Source organism: Salmo salar, chromosome 10 (assembly GCF_965601325.2).
Source record: "Salmo salar chromosome 10, fSalSal1, whole genome shotgun sequence".
In the NCBI taxonomy this organism is placed as follows: Eukaryota; Metazoa; Chordata; class Actinopteri; order Salmoniformes; family Salmonidae; genus Salmo; species Salmo salar.
In genome coordinates, this window is record NC_138300.1 from 94757336 (window position 1) to 94774853 (window position 17518).

At 43.9% G+C, this 17518-nt stretch overlaps 1 protein-coding gene across 1 annotated transcript in view; it reads right to left on the reverse strand.

Moving 5' to 3' along the window:
• Positions 1-5810: 5810 nt before the first annotated feature.
• LOC106561201 (metabotropic glutamate receptor 3) overlaps positions 5811-17518 on the reverse strand; it is a 58381-nt gene continuing 46673 nt past the window's right edge. The window contains exons 7-13 of the mRNA XM_014124894.3: positions 10124-10366; positions 9685-9874; positions 7535-7844; positions 7187-7380; positions 6893-7025; positions 6390-6567; positions 5811-6243 (exon numbers count right to left, since the gene is read on the reverse strand). Coding sequence (XP_013980369.1) covers positions 6173-6243; positions 6390-6567; positions 6893-7025; positions 7187-7380; positions 7535-7844; positions 9685-9874; positions 10124-10366 — 1319 coding nt within the window. The 3' untranslated portion in view covers positions 5811-6172. The remainder of the gene's footprint in view (positions 6244-6389; positions 6568-6892; positions 7026-7186; positions 7381-7534; positions 7845-9684; positions 9875-10123; positions 10367-17518) is intronic.

A 17518-nucleotide genomic window follows, 5' to 3' on the forward strand; every position in this document is an offset into this window, starting at 1 on the left:
CCTCTCTCCCTCTCCATCTATCCCTCTTCCATCTCCTCAAGGCTCCTGTTGTGACAGCCCCATATCCTTGGCTTGTATATGAGTCCGGCTCTGTTTCCGTGTGCTTGGCCTGTTGGAGTGGGCTCACAGAACCCTTCTTGGCATGATGTGTTGCAGTGGGCTCAGGATCCGTACAGAGCCTGTCTTAAGCTATCTTGGCTCAGACAAGTGCACCAGCAAAGTTTCACAAATGAGAGAAGGGATACTGGTGTGGGTGACAGAGAAAGATGGGGAGACAAAGGCTGGGAGTGAGATGGAGAGGTGGAATGTGGAGAGAAGGGTTGGTTGAGAGAGGGCGTTTTCCACCAAGTCCCATTATTAGAGAGCCGGTGTAGTAAGATTGAATCCTACTACACCGGCTCTGATGCTCGTCGGATGTGGCAGGGCTTGAAAACTATTATGGACAACAAAGGGAAACCCAGACGTGAGCTGCCCAGTGACGCGAGCCTACCAGACGAGCTAAATGCCTTTTACGCTCGTTTCGAGGCAAGCAACACTGAAGCATGCACGAGAGCACCAGTGTTCTGGATGACTGTGTGATAAAGCTCTCGGTAGCCAATGTGAGCAAGACCTTTAAATAGGTCAACATTCACAAAGCCGCGGGGCTAGATGGATTACCAGGACGTGTACTCAAAGCATGCGCTTACCAACTGGCAAGTGTCTTCACTGACATTTTCAACCTCTCCCTGACTGAGTCTGTAATACCTACATGTTTCAAGACCACCATAGTCCCTGCGCAATCTCAATCGCACTCCACACTGCCCTTTCCCACCTGGACAAAAGGAACACCTATGTGAGAATGCTGTTCATTGACTATTTCTCAGCGTTCAACACCTTAGTGCCCACGAAGCTCATCACTAAGCTACAGTGAGGGGAAAAAGTATTTGATCCCCTGCTGATTTTGTACGTTTGCCCACTGACAAAGAAATGATCAGTCTATAATTTTAATGGTAGGTTCATTTGAACAGTGAGAGACAGAATAAAAAAAAAAAATCCAGAAAAACGCATGTCAAAAATGTTATTGATTTGCATTTTAATGAGGGAAATAAGTATTTGACCCCTCTGCAAAACATGACTTCGTACTTGGTGCCAAAACCCTTGTTGGCAATCACAGAGGTCAGACGTTTTTTGTAGTTGACCACCAGGTTTGCACACATCTCAGGAGGGATTCTGTCCCACTCCTCTTTGCAGATCTTCTCCAAGTCATTAAGGTTTCGAGGCTGATGTTTGGCAACTCGAACCTTCAGCTCCCTCCACAGATTTTCCATGGGATTAAGGTCTGCAGACTGGCTAGGTCACTCCAGGACCTAAATGTGCTTCTTCTTGAGCCACTCCTTTGTTGCCTTGGCCGTGTGTTTTGGGTCATTGTCATGCTGGAATACCCATCCACGACCCATTTTCAATGCCCTGGCTGAGGGAAGGAGGTTCTCACCCAAGATTTGACGGTACATGGCCCCGTCTATCGTCCCTTTGATGCGGTGAAGTTGTCCTGTCCCCTTAGCAGAAAAACACCCCCAAAGCATAATGTTTCCACCTCCATGTTTGACAGTGGGGATGGTGTTCTTGGGGTCATAGGCAGCATTCCTCCACCTCCAAACACGCGAGTTGAGTTGATGCCAAAGAGCTCCATTTTGGTCTCATCTGACCACAACACTTTCACCCAGTTGTCCTCTGAATCATTCAGATGTTCATTGGCAAACTTCAGACTGGCATGTATATGTGCTTTCTTGAGCAGGGGGACCTTGCGGGAGCTGCAGGATTTCAGTCCTTCACGACATAGTGTGTTACCAATTGTTTTCTTGGTGACTATGGTCCCAGCTGCCTTGAGATCATTGACAAGATCCTCCCGTGTAGTTCTGGGCTGATTCCTCACCATTCTCATGATCATTTCAACTCCACGATGTGAGATCTTGCATGGAGCCCCAGGCCGAGGGAGATTGACAGTTCTTTTGTGTTTCTTCCATTTGCGAATAATCACACCAACTGTTGTCACCTTCTCACCAAGCTGCTTGGCGATGGTCTTGTAGCCCATTCCAGCCTTGTGTAGGTCTACAATCTTGTCCCTGACATCCTTGGAGAGCTCTTTGGTCTTGGCCATGGTGGAGAGTTTGGAATCTGATTGATTGATTGCTTCTGTGGACAGGTGTCTTTTATACAGGTAACAAGCTGAGATTAGGAGCACAAAGGGAGTGCTCCTAATCTCAGCTTGTTACCTGTATAAAAGACACCTAGGAGCCAGAAATCTTTCTGATTGAGAGGGGGTCAAATATTTATTTCCCTCATTAAAATGCAAATCAATTTATAACATTTTTGACATGTGTTTTTCTGGATTTTTTTTTGTTATTCTGTCTCTCACTGTTCAAATAAACCTACCATTAAAATTATAGACTGATCATTTCTTTGTCAGTGGGCAAACGTACAAAATCAGCAGGGGATCAAATACTCTTTTCCCTCACTGTAAGGACCCTGGGACTAAACATCTCCCTCTGCAACTGGATCCTGGACTTCCTGACAGGCCGCCCCCAGGTGGTAAGGGTAAGCAACAACACGTCTGCCACGCTGATCCTCGGGTGTGTACTTAATCTCCTCCTGTACTCCCTGTTCACCCACGACTGCGTGGCCGAACACGACTCCAACACCATCATTAAGTTTGCTGACGACACCAGAGTGGTAGGCCTGATCACTGACAACGATGAGACAGTCTATAGGAAGGAGGTCAGAGACCTGGCAGTGTGGTGCCAGGACAACAACCTCTTCCTCAATGTGAGCAAGACAAAGGAGCTGATGGAAAAAGTGGGCTGAACAGGCTCCCATTAACATCAACGGGGCTGTAGTGGAGCAGGTCGTGAGTTTCAAGTTCCTTGGTGTCCACATCACCAACGATCTATCATGGTCCAATCACACCAAGACAGTCATGAAGAGGGCACGACAAAACCTTTTCCCCCTCAGGAGACTGAAAAGATTTGGCATGTGTCCCCAGATCCTCAAAGTTCTACAGCTGCACCATCAAGAGCATCCTGACCGGTTGCATCACCGCCTGGTATGGCAACTGCTTGACATCTGACCGTAAGGCGCTACAGAGGGTAGTGCGTACGGCCCAGTACATCACTGTGGCCAAGCTTCCTGCAATCCTGGACCTATATAATAGGCGGTGTCAGAGGAAAGCCCATAAAATTGTCAGAGACTCCAGTCACCCAAGTCACAGTGTTTTCTCTGCTACCGCACGGCAAGTGGTACCGGAGCACCAAGTCTACCCCCTATAGACCCTCATTATTGGTATGTTATTGTGTTTTTATTATTTTTTACTTTAGTTTATTTGGGAAATATTTTCTTAACTCTTCTTGAACTGCACTGTTGGTTAAGGGCTTGTGAGTAAGCATTTCACGGTAAGGTCTACTGTGCACTTGTTGTATTCAGCGCATGTGACAAATAAAGTTTGATTTGAACTTGTGTGAATCAACATCCCTCACCTCTGTTGTTCATGCTTGACTCCCCCATCCCACTCTATCAGAACAAAAGGAACTGTGAAAGTGGATGTTGCAGTGGTTTGCCATAGCGATGTGCAATGCGGTGAGGGAATAGGAGGGTCTAGTATCTGGTGGGTGCAAGGCTGGGGAGTGAATGCATAAGCCTAGGGACAACAAAGCCTCCCAATCTCTGAGCTGTGTGTATGTTAGTGTGTGTCTGGGCTGAACAATGCTGCTCTGCCTCCTGGGCCATGGGATGCTTTTACATAATCCAGGTCCTCTCTGCCTGCTGCAACACACACACAAACTTCTTTAGGTTCACTCAATCACAGAAACGCTCTCTCTCCCTCTTTCTTTGTGTCTGTCTTTCACCATTGCTAAGCCTTTGGGGAAATGTTTGACAGGTGCACTGCGTCAGAGGTGTAACACCGGTTATCACACCCAAGGAAATCCTGTTAGCAGAGACGGGTGTGGCCTCATTCTCCTGGACTCCACTTCCTTAATGTTTCACATTACGGAAAAGTGGGATGAAGGAAAGAAGACGAGGCGACCAGGATAGGAATCCATTTGAGATGGATTTCCTCCCACCTGCTCTTATATACACAATGAGACCAGGGGAGGCTATAGTAACACTGGGAGTCGGATGACTATAACCACAGACACTGCTCTAAGGTCAGTTTGACATCTTTACCCCTATTGGTTAAGGTTAGGATTGGTGGACTGTAAACGGATCCTAGATCTATGCCTATAAGGACAGCCTCTACCTGGAGCATAAGCCTAGCAGACACACAGCGCATAGCAGTTAATAGAACATCACATGACTACAGGACACATTGACATGGGAGAGCGCACTACCCATTGGTTTAAAGGATGCAGGGAAGATGTGTGTTCAACTAGACTTGTTCACAGCAAAGTCTTTTCTACAAACCGTGCTCGTGGAATGATTTCAAAGAATGTCTGTAAATGCTAAATTAAACATCAGTGACTGAGTTTATGATTGTGGCATTGCATCGACAATGTTTCTTTAATATTGACAGTTAAGACTTGGAAAGAGTCGCTTTTAATTAACTACCTTGTGTTGTCACACTGATGCTAACTTTGATGCGAAAATACCAGTTAAATAGAAACGTTGTTGTGTTGTAGACGTCTGTTACTATGGCCATCAAGGTAAAGGGACCCTCCTATACAGTGGCTGTTCCATGGAATTAGAATGAGTAGAAGGATTCCAGTTCAAAACCATGGTCCATATTGGGTGGACTGGCTGCCATATTGGGAAAGTTTAATACATATTTGATACTATTCTGCTATAATAAGGGCAAATGTGTGATTCAACATACTATATACATTTTGGAGACTATGTCCGTTCCAGCCATTCTATTCCTATGGGCTAGTCAACACACAGAGCTTCATCCACAGTCAGTTCACAGTAGTGGGAATCCTCCTGGAGTTTCATAATACTGTCAACATTGTGCTGTTCCAACCATCAGTAATATTATATACAAATATACAGATACAACATACAAATGCATACTGACTGGGTTATTACAATGAGACCTACAAAAAAGCACAAGAGTAGAAAGTCTGTGGCCTATTGCAGGTGAGGCTGTTGCAGCCACTACTCGTACAGAACATCTGTTTTCAGACACCCCTAACACACACACACACACACACACACACACACACACACACTCCTATCACAACTCTAACACGCCAACCTCACAGGCCACATTGTGTGCACGAGCGTTGCAAAATAAATGGACACATACAGTATATATTATTCAATCATTTCATAAACACCGCTCTCGCGCTTGAACGAGCGTCTGCATAGCCACACGCTAAAATAGATCTTGGTTCTATTTGAGACGCTCCACGGACTGATATCCTTATTGAACATCAGGAAGATTTACAAACACAGGAGGAGAGATGAATTAAAGATAACATAACTAAGTAGGTTTCCATTTTTTATCTGTGGATTAATCGTCGGAGTAGAGAAACAAGATTTTGTATGACTCCGGGTCAAAATGTTAAAGTTAGAAGACCATATGCATGTCAGGTAAAATATCAACCCAATGTTCATCTCCCAGGACAAACTAGCAGTCCCAACAGCTAGCTAGCTAAATGTCCATGAATGTTTCATGTGTGTTTCGACCTGTCCCCAAATTAATATAGTTGGTTTTGATATTTCAACCTGCGTGTCCTGATTGCGTCTGGTGTGGATGTACAAAATCAACATGCGCACAATGGCACATGCAGACGCACGCACGTGGCCGATGATGTCAGCATGTATTGCAGACAACACACTCCTATCACAACCCTAACACAGACACACTCCTATCACAACCCTAACACACATACACAACACACTCCTATCACAACCCAGCGCAGTTATAAATAAATGAACACAGCCTTTTAACAAAGCTATCAAAAACAAAGCCTAAAAAAAATCCTCCTACAAAGTTTTTTTGGTTCTTTTGTATGTCTACAACAATGTCGATTCCATTATATGTACAGCACTAGAAAATAATGTAATCATAATACACACTTTCTACAGACATGAAATGGTACTGTGCTAGTCCACGTGGTGGGAGGAGGGGACAGGGGGGCACAATGTGTGCCTATTGGCTAAGTCTCTGGGGGGGTGGGGATAGAAAGGTGAGTGGGTGGGGTCACAGAGAGGAAGTGGTGGAGTCAACAATTTCTCTCCCATTACACACTGTCGGTACATACTGGGCACTCACTGATGTGTGTGAGAGAGAGAGAGAGTGCGAGAGAAAGAAAAAAAATGGGAAGAAAAAAGATTGAGGAATTTAGTTAAATTATACCTCGGCAATATAAAGGAACCATGCACAGTGGTCAGTGTCTATGACCGTAACTTAACCATACCGTGTGAAGCGCATGTGGTGGCAGGACCACTGACACTGAAGCGGTTGATATTGAGGCGGAGACTGGTGACGTTCTTCTGTGGTTGGAACATGATGATGTGGACCTTGGGAGCGAACATACAGCCCAGCACCACAAAACCACTGAGACTGACAGAGATACACATGGTGGTGGTCTGGACCTGTAGAGGGAGACAGATAGCATGGTCACTCCACTGGAACAGAGGAGCAGAGGAAGGAAGGGAGGATTCTTTTTGTGGACATATGCATGAACAGACACGAAAGCACACATGCTCGTGTTCCTGCTTCACACACACCCTACCTGACTAATCACAAAGTCAGATTAACGAGACCAAAGCAGCGGTTTATTTTTTCCACAGCCTAAGGCGTGTGTGTGTGTGTGTGTGTGTGTGTGTGTGTGTGTGTGTGTGTGTGTGTGTGTGTGTGTGTGTGTGTGTGTGTGTGTGTGTGTGTGTGTGTGTGTGTGTGCGTGAACCATGCTCTCACCCTGTAGTCACTGGATGTGACGTAGAATATGGGCAGGAAGGCTAGCCAGATGATACAGGTTGTGTACATGGTAAACCCTATGAACTTAGCCTCATTGAAGTTCTCTGGACACTTCCTGGTCTTGAAGGCATACCTAGATCAGATTAAGGACATGAAAGGAAAGACTAAATAATCATTCAAGTCAAAAGCAATAAACAGAATAATACATCTTGAGAAGTCACACACACACACACACACACACACACACACACACACACACACACACACACACACACACACACACACACAACCTACACGGTACACAGGATGACCAGGAGCACGTCATATACTAGTGACAGCAGCATGCTGGAGTCACGGACGTTACACTTCAGGATCACTGTCTGCCGTCGCTCCGGTAACGTAAACCTCCTGGTACCAGGAACCTCCAGCAGCAACCACACAGACACCATCACTAACTGGACCGATATCAGACTGAGACAGATAAACACCTGGGGGAGGGCAAGGGGGGAGGGGAGACCATCAGACAAAGGAACACCATCATCATCTGAACTATAACTATCCATCCCTACATTTCCCTCCCTACCTTCCTCCCCTCTCCTTCCCTCTATCCCTGTTGGATTGACAGCTATGATGACCTCTGACCTGAGAGGTGGGGCTTATGAAGCGTGGCCTTGTGGTCCCGCCCCCATCCTTTACCCCGCTGAAGATCCGGGCGATCCGATTGGTCTTAGTGAGCAGGGCTGAGTAGCAGACAGCGAATGAGGTGCTGAGGCCGAGGCGTCGCATGGCGCAGATAGTAGGCGAGGGCTTGGCCAGGAAGAGGAAGGTGAGGGAGTAGGACATGAAGACACCCAGCAGTAGAATGTAACACAACTCTCTGCCTGACGCCTTTACCAGGGGCGTGTTGTTGTGTCTCACAAACACCCAGAACACCAGAGATGTACACAGGAACCTGCAGAGAGAGAGTAAATCAGTTTCAGTTGACTTTATTGAATCCCCTAATTCATCTAGAATTAGTACTAGGCCTAAACAAAAGCCTGCACTTTACACCTATGCCCAGGGCCATTTTGGGGCAAAACATTTTAGTGGCCCCCCTCTTAGCATGACGGAGAGAAAAATGTGCAGCAATTCTACACATTGTCCATTGTGTGCAAAGCTTTCATCAAAGCAAAGGGTGGCTACTTTGAATAATCTAATTTGTTTAACACTTTTTTGGTTACCTCATGATTCCATATGTGTTATTTCATATTTTTGATGTCTTCCCTATTATTCTACAATGTAGAAAATAGTAAAAATAAAGAAAAACCATGAAACTTTTGACTGGCACTGTGGACAGTGCATTGGGAAAGTATTCAGACCCCTTGGCCTTTTCCACATTTTGTTACGTTACAGTGTGATTCTAAAATTGATTGCATTGTCTTCTTTCGTCATCAATCTACACACAATACCCCATAATGACAAAGCAACAGCAGGTTTTTAGAAATGTTTGCAAATGTATAAAAAAATCTCAAACTGAAATATTACATTTACATAAGTATTCAGACCCTTTACTCAGTACTTTGTTGAAGCATCTTTGGCAGCGATTACAGCCTTGAGTCTTCTTGGGTATGATGCTACAAGCTTGGCACACTTGTATTTGGGGAGTTTCTCCCATTCTCCTCTGCAGATCCCCTCAAGCTCTGTCAGGTTGGATGGGGAGCGTCGCTGCACGGCTATTTTCAGGTGTCCCAGAGATCTTCAATCGGGTTCAATTCCGGGCTCTGCCTGGGCCACTCAAGGCCATTCAGAGACTTGTCCTGAAGCCACTCCTGCGTTGTGTTGGCTGTGTGCTTAGGGTCATTATCCTGTTGGAAGGTGAACCTTCACCCCAGTCTGAGATCCTTAGCGCTCTGGAGCAGTTTTCATCAAGGATCTCTCTGTAATTTGCCCCCCGTTCATCTTTCCCTCAAGCCTGACTAGTCTCCCAGTCCCTGCTGCTGAAAAACATCCCCAGAACGTGATGCTTTTACCACCATACTTCACCGCAGGGATGGTGCCAGGTTTCTTCCAGACATGAGGCTTGGCATTTATGCGAAAGAGTTCAATCTTGGTTTCATCAGACCAGAGAAGGGCTGACCAAGGCCCTTCTCCCCCAATTTCTCAGTTTGGCTGGGTGGACAGCTCTAGGAAGAGTCTTGGTGGTTCCAAACTTCTTCCATTTAAGAATGGTGGAGGCCACTGTGTTCTTCAGGACCTTCAATGCTGAAGACATTTTTTGGTACCCTCCCCAAGATCTGTGCCTCGACACAATCCTGTCTCTGAGCTTTACGGACAATTCCTTTGACCTCATGGCTTGGTTTTTGCTCTGACATACACTGTCAGCTTTGGGACCTTATATAGACAGGTGTATGCCTTTCCAAATCATGTCCAATCAATTGAATTTACCACAGGTGGACTCCAATCAAGTTGTAGAAACATCTCAAGGATGATCAATGGAAACAGGATGCACCTGAGCTCATAAGAAAGGGTCTGAATACTTACGTAAATTAGGTATGTTTTATAAATTTACAAAAAGTTTGAAAAACCTGTCTTTCGCTTTGTCATTATGGGGTATTGTGTGTAGATTGATGGTGATACAAATATATATATTTTAGAATAACGCTGTAACTTAACCAAATGTGGAAAAAGGGAAGGGGTCTAAATGCACTATATATATATATATATATATATATATATATATATATATTATATATATATATATATATATACCAACTGATGAGACTAATCCCTCTTCCTCTCCTCTAAAGTCTCACCCGACAATGGCGATGCTGATGGGTCCGATGGCCCAGGCGTCCTCCCACATGATGTAGTCCTCGGGCAGGTCGTAGCAGAAAGTGAGGTCTTCACTGGGCCACTGGCCGGGGGCGCAGGGCGAACAGGTGAACTCATCAGCCAGGTACTCATGAGCCTCACATGCCGTACAGATCCAACAACAGTACTCTCCTACAAGATACAGGTATAAAACATATACATTAACTTAGGCAGAGTTTATGTTAGAAAAGGAAACTAGGTTGTTTACATAAAAGCCAGATGCTCCAATCATTTCATTCTCTAAAACAAATTACATGGAAACTTCTACTAGTGCTGTCACTAGATCGCAGTGAGCAGCCTGCTCAAAGCCCTATGTGTGTGTGTGTGTGTGTGTGTGTGTGTGTGTGTGTGTGTGTGTGTGTGTGTGCGTGTGTTCCTCACCAGCCTGCATCTTCTTCATCTCATTGCGGGCACATGGGTCACTGCACTGGGATGGGGGCACCACCTCCCTTGGCCAGCGAATCAGGTCACTGCTCAGGCTCAGAGTCTCCGCCCACTCGCCGATGGGCACGTAGCCATAGCGATCAGCGTTGCGCTGGTAACTGAAGATGTTGTAACGTCCCATCCCGTCGCCATAGGGATCAAACTTCACCACAGTCTCACTGCCGAGAGGAGAGAAGGGAGCTGAGAGGGAGATAAGGATGAGGGGAAAGAGAAAGAGACAGCGAGAAAGAGAGAGGGGGATGAGGAGAGAGGAGGGGCGGAAGGGTGAAAGAGAATGGTAGGGTATGAGAGGAGAGAGATCGGGAGAGAAGATAAGAAACAGAATGGAACTAGTGTCAGGATTTCAATTTCATTTGAAGTCGATTTGAACAAAGCAGTGTCACAGAGGAGTGTATTGAATTCCAAGGCATAAATTACATACAAAACCAGTCGAAGTGACAAAGTGAGAATGTAGCAAGTGTATCTAGTGGTTTAAATGTGTGTTACAGCATCTCACTGAGGTCAATATACTGTACACAGCAACACAACTGCAGAGAGTAAGAGAGTGTTACACCAGTGTTAACTAACTTGGTTTGAACCCTTGGGGGACTAACACAAGTCTTCAGGTTTCAGGAAAGTTTACTCACTACAAGATGAAACATGAGTGTTTATCCCTCTGAGGTAGGCTTAAACATAGCTGAGACTGAGACTGAGGGACATTGCAACAGTGTTTTCATGATCAAGAAAGAGTCAGGTTGTGTTTACTGAGGGGTTGTATACGCTCAGTGTGTCATAGTGAGATCTGTTTCCCCATGATGCTGCTGTGTGTTTTATATAGACCCTGTGTTTTATATAGACCCTGTGTTTTATATAGACCCTGTGTTTTATATAGACCCTGTGTTTAATATAGATCCTGTGTTTTATATAGACCCTGTGTTTTATATAGACCCTGTGTTTTATATAGACCCTGTGTTTTATATAGACCCTGTGTTTTATATAGATCCTGTGTTTTATATAGACCCTGTGTTTTATATAGACCCTGTGTTTTATATAGACCCTGTGTTTTATATAGACCCTGTGTTTAATATAGACCCTGTGTTTTATATAGACCCTATGTTTTATATAGACCCTGTGTTATATATAGACCCTGTGTTTTATATAGACCCTGTGTTTAATATAGACCCTGTGTTTTATATAGACCCTGTGTTTTATATAGACCCTGTGTTATATATAGACCCTGTAGAAAAGGCCCATGGAGTTGGTGGAAGAATCCTTTAATTCATGTCCACTTACTCAGCTGGGCCAGAGGCGCTTTAATTAGGTCAGGTGGAAATGTCTGACAGATCTCAACTCCATAAAAGGAGGAAATTGCCATCGCCCGATCTCGCTGCTTTCTCTTCCTTAACTCCATCTAATCCAGAAGTTCTGTGCTTCCATGAATCCACGTAAATCCACCGAATCTGTTACCTTTCAGCTGAACCTTTCATCTGAACTATCTGTTGCGATCAGGAGAGTGGGCCATCAGTTATTGTTTATAGTTATTACCGCGGAGCGCGGCTTGGAGCGCTTCAAACCTATTATGTAATGTGAATGGTCAATGATCACGGCCCTACGGATCATCACAGGCCAATTATGCCATCGATATATGGTTAATATGTCATGAAATTACATGTTCACATGAAGACACTTGAAAGGGTGAAATATGAAACATCATTGTTTGCTGAACTGATCGATTCTGATATCAAACTAATGGGGATTATAGATTGAATAACCGATCACTGTTTGTATTCTTCTCATGATTATGATAAATAGTTCCGTGCCTAAATGACTCAAGGATGATTCCTATTGACTTCTTAATGAACTGGATTGGATCTTTGTGATTATGAATTTGATTGGATACCTGTTATTCTGTTTTCTTTGTTATGCAGCACAGACTACTCAGTAAATGTACCACTTTATGTTTAAAGGAATTCCTGCCTCATCCATTCCTCTGTCACCTGACCCGTGACCACCTGTTCACCTTCACTGTCAGTCATCCTACCTGTCCAGCTACCCACACAGATTCCACTAATCTTTTAGACCCTGTGTTTTATATAGACCCTATGTTTTATATAGACCCTGTGTTTTATATAGACCCTGTGTTTTATATAGACCCTATGTTTTATATAGACCCTGTGTTTTATATAGACCCTGTGTTTTATATAGACCCTGTGTTTTATATAGACCCTGTGTTTTATATGGACCCTGTGCTATATTTTTTTTTTATTTTTTTTTATTTCACCTTTATTTAACCAGGTAGGCAAGTTGAGAACAAGTTCTCATTTACAATTGCGACCTGGCCAAGATAAAGCAAAGCAGTTCGACAACATACAAAAACACAGAGTTACACATGGAGTAAAACAACATATAATCAATGATGCAGTATAAAAAAAATAAAAAATAAGACTATATACAGACCCTGTCCTATATATAGACCCTGCGCTAGATATAGACCCTGTGTTTTATATAGACCCTGTGTTTTATATAGACCCTGTGTTTGATATAGACCCTGTGTTTGATATAGACCCTGTGTTTTATATAGACCCTGTGTTTTATATAGACCCTGTGTTTGATATAGACCCTGTGTTTTATATAGACCCTGTGTTTTAGATATACCCTGTGTTTTATATAGACCCTGTGTTTTATATAGACCCTGTGTTTTATATAGACCCTGTGTTTGATATAGACCCTGTGTTTGATATAGACCCTGTGTTTGATATAGACCCTGTGTTTGATATAGACCCTGTGTTTTATATAGACCCTGTGTTTTATATAGACCCTGTGTTTGATATAGACCCTGTGTTTGATATAGACCCTGTGTTTGATATAGACCCTGTGTTTTATATAGACCCTGTGTTTTATATATACCCTGTGTTTTATATAGACCCTGTGTTTTATATAGACCCTGTGTTTGATATAGACCCTGTGTTTGATATAGACCCTGTGTTTGATATAGACCCTGTGTTTTATATAGACCCTGTGTTTTATATAGACCCTGTGTTTGATATAGACCCTGTGTTTGATATAGACCCTGTGTTTGATATAGACCCTGTGCTAGATATGCACCTCAGGATCAGGTCATATAAGGACTACCATCTACTGTACACGTGGTATTCTAGAGGAGACAATGGTAAGGTTATTTTAATTCAAATTTATTTTTTATTTAACCAGGCAATTCAGTTAAGAACAAATTCTTATTTACACTGACGGCCTACTCCGGCATTCAGGCCAAAGAGTTCAATCTTGGTTTCATCAGACCAGAGAATATTGTTTCTCATGGTCTGAGAGTTCTTTAGCTGCCTTTCGTCAAACTCCAAGATGGCTGTCATGTGCCTTTAACTGAGGAGTGGCTTCTTTCTGGCCATTCTAGCGCAAAGGCCTAATTGGTGGAGAGCTGCAGAGATGGTTGTCCTTTTGGAAGGTTCTCCTCTCTTCACAGAGGTACTCTGGAGGTCTGTCAGAGTGACCATTGGGTTCTTGGTCACCTCCCTGACCAAGGCCCTTGTCCCCCGATTGCTCAGTTTGGCTGAGCTGCCAGCTCTAGGAAGAGTCTTGGTTGTTCCAAACTTCCTCCATTTAAGAATAATGGAAGCTACTGTGTTCTTGTGGACCTTCATTGCTGCAGAAATGTTTTGGTACCCTTCCCAAGATCTGTGTCTTGACACAATCCTGTCTCGGAGCACTACGGACAATTAATTCGACCTCATGGCTTGGTTTTTGCTCTGACATGCACTGTCAACTGTGGGACCTTATATAGACAGGTGTGCGCCTTTCCAAATCATGTCCAATCAATTGAATTTACCACAGGTGGACTTCAATAAAGTTGTAGAAACAACTCAAGGATGATAAATGGAAACAGGATGCACCTGAGCTCAATTTCAAGTCTCATATTAAAGGGTCTGAATACTTCTGTAAATATGGTATTTCTGTTTTTTATTTTTAATAAATTGGCAACAAAAAAAACAACAACCTGTTTTCGCTTTGTCATTGTGGGGTATTGTTTGTAGATTGCTGAGAATAAAAAATATTTGATCAATTTTAGAATAAGGCTGTAGCGTAACAAAATGTGGAAAAGGTCAAGGCATCTGAATACTTTCCAAATGGAAGCATGATAGCACCAGGTATAAACAGGGCTTCTGTGTTGGTAGGCTCTGTTAAGACCTATTCTAACTGGTTTAGAGCACATGGTTCTGAGCATTGTGGCAGATACGCTGACTGGGACTAAAGCTGATATTGTTGTGTGTGAGTGTGTGTTTGTGTGCTGACTAGGACTAGAAGAAGAATGGAGTGTCAGACCAGAGAGGTTATGAAATCCATTTATCACAAAGACAACCTACTTCTCTTCCCCACTCCTTTTTATGCCTCTCTTTCTCTCTTTCCATCTCCCTCTCGCTCTCTCCCTCATTCTCTCTCCCCATCTCTCCCTCTCTGTCTCTCTCTCTCTTTTAGGATATTGGCAGTGTTTAGGCTTCTTTCAGAGATAAACGTTAAATGATTTAAATAAGGAAAAGCTGATAAGATAATCCGTATCTATATAATAAAGCAAAATAGCCACATGCACGCACGCACGCACACACACACACACATTCACACACACATTCACCCACACACACTTGCTGACAGTCAATACATAACTGCATAACACTGTAAGATACAAACACTGCAACACTGCAAGATTAGTTGTTTATCGCTTTGGTGCTATTTTCACAACAATGTGGTGAATTGCCAAAACTCTTTGTACAAAACTCATGCGGACGTGTTTTTAGCGCTCTCCTGACAATTTCGGCTAAACTTCTTTTAATCTCTTATTTTCCATCCTCGTAACACGAACAGCAATTTTCGAAAACAATTTCAGGCGTATCTAGATCCATTATGAATCGACTTAAACATAGTCCTCCTAAAACAAGAAGAACATCTCACATCGACAACGTGGTCCAGGCTAGACTGTCACGCCTGCTCCCGCTCTTCCTCTCCAGGATCCCCAGCATTATGCACTCAAGCCACCATCAGTACGCACACCTGCCTTCCCCTGTCATGCGCATCAGCAATCATTGGACTCACATGGACTCAATTCCTTGTCATTACCTTACCTATATCTGTCTGTTCCCAAACTCTGTTCCCTGCTTCGGGATTAATTGTCTCATGTCCGTGTTACCCGTGTTCCGACACTGTTTCTGTCTTGTTTCCTTGTCTGTTCCCAAATAAATGTCTGACTCCCCGTACCTGCTTCTCCTGTCCGGCGTCGGCCCTTACATAGGCCAGTTAGCCCTGCTATTTCAGCCAGCTCTACTAACCCAGTTAGCCCTGCAAGCTCCTCACACCACAAATCCGACATGACAATCAACAATGTAGACGACCTAAACCAGAACCAAAGGGTTTTGAAAGCAATCTCTGCCATGAGGGTGGACTTTTCCACCAAACTCGAAGGTGTCCTAACAGGGATTGATGAGGTTAAACGTGACCTTCAAACCTACTCTACACGCTTGGACGAAGCAGAGGAACGCATTAGCACGGTGGAAGATACTGTTGTCACTGTCAAAACAACAACCGAACAGTTGAAAATACAGGTGGCGGACCTTACTTCAAAACTAAACTCGCTCAAGAACCACCAGAGGAGGTCTAGTTTGAGACTGGTTAATCTACCCGAAAAAGTGCATTTCTTGAGAGATGGCTTCCAGAGGCATTGGGGCCGGACATCTTTCCGGACCACCTGCGCAATCAAAGAGCCCATCGGCTTCCGGTTCCTACAGGCCTGAGAAACTTTCAAGACGATATCTGAGTGATGCGGAAAGCCAGGGCTATAGGCAAGGTGATGTACGGGGACCAAGAGATCATGTTCTTCCCTGACCTAGCCGCAGACCTGCACCAAAAAAGAAAAGGCTACATCGGGGTTGAACGCCAACTCAGGTCCCTCAACATTGCCTATGGAATAGCCTTCCCAGCTAAACTACGTCTGACTTACAATGGACGGTCACAAGAGTTTGAATCTCCCTCTCAAGCCGAGGCATTCATCCGTGGCATACAACGTGAATCTTCTTCCTAGTCATGTTGCCACTGTGAAGTTCACCACCACTCTGGACTACGGAGAATTAAACCACCTTGGATTATGTGACTGTTGGCAAGCTAACTGTAGTACTGTAGCTAGCATAACAGTTAAGTGAATAATATGGCGAGCTAGCCCACACAAAGTTTCCTTATATTATTTGTAGCCTGTATGTGCTCATCACTTAGCTCAGTTTCTTCTATATGACAGGCGAGATAGCTGTCCATTGAAAGTTGGACGTCATGTTTAAGTTTATTTTTGTTATGTTGATAATTCTCTTCCATTGGATTACAAAAAAACACTGTAAAATCCTGGCAAATATATTTAGCTCCATGTCAATGGACACATCGGGTGTCACACCCTGATCTGTTTCACTTGTCTGTGTGCTTGTCTCCACCCCCCTCCAGGTGTCGCCCATCTTCCCCATTATCCCCTGTGTATTTATACCTATGTTCTCTGTTTGTCTGTTGCCAGTTCGTTTTGTTCATTCATACCTACCAGCGTTTTTCCCTGCTCCTGCCTGTTTTCCTGCTCCTGTTTTCTAGTCCTTCCTGGTTTTGACCATTCTGCCTGCCCTGACCCTGAGACTACCTGCCATTTTGTACCTTACCCCACCATTCTGGATTATTGACCCCTGCCTGCCCTGACCCTGAGACTGCTTGCTGTTCTGGACCCTGTATACCTTCTCTGGATTATTAGGAATAAACTTTTGTTTCTTCAACGCTGTCTGCATCTGGGTCATACCTCAAATGGGTTATCGGGAGCTTATTCATTCATCCTGCACCACGAGAAGTATCGGAACTACTTTATATGAAGACTTAAGTTTCGATCATATCCTTGGACTAAAATGATTGACACTCACATGCAAGCCTGACAAAAAAAGAGCCTGACATCAACATCATGTGCAAGGGCCTTTGGGACATCAACATCATGTGCAAGGGCCTTTGGGTAACGTAGCACATATTCAATGGTATCGCTTTCTCTCACGTAGCCTGTTCATTTCTGATCTTTGATACTTTTTTGGGGTTATAAACTTACCATGGTGTACTACGTTAACGCTACATGTATGGGCCATTTTGTTGCTTGGTAGCCACTAGCAGCAGACCCTATGTTATGGATCATCTACAACTATTTTGGATTGTCCAGGCTTCACTGACTAGCGTTACTGTTTTAGGTGGAGCTATTCTTTGCTACTTTTCAAACGAATACTATGTGATATGCCTTTTGTTGTGATATTTCACATAACATCTTGCAAGATATGGATTTTGTTT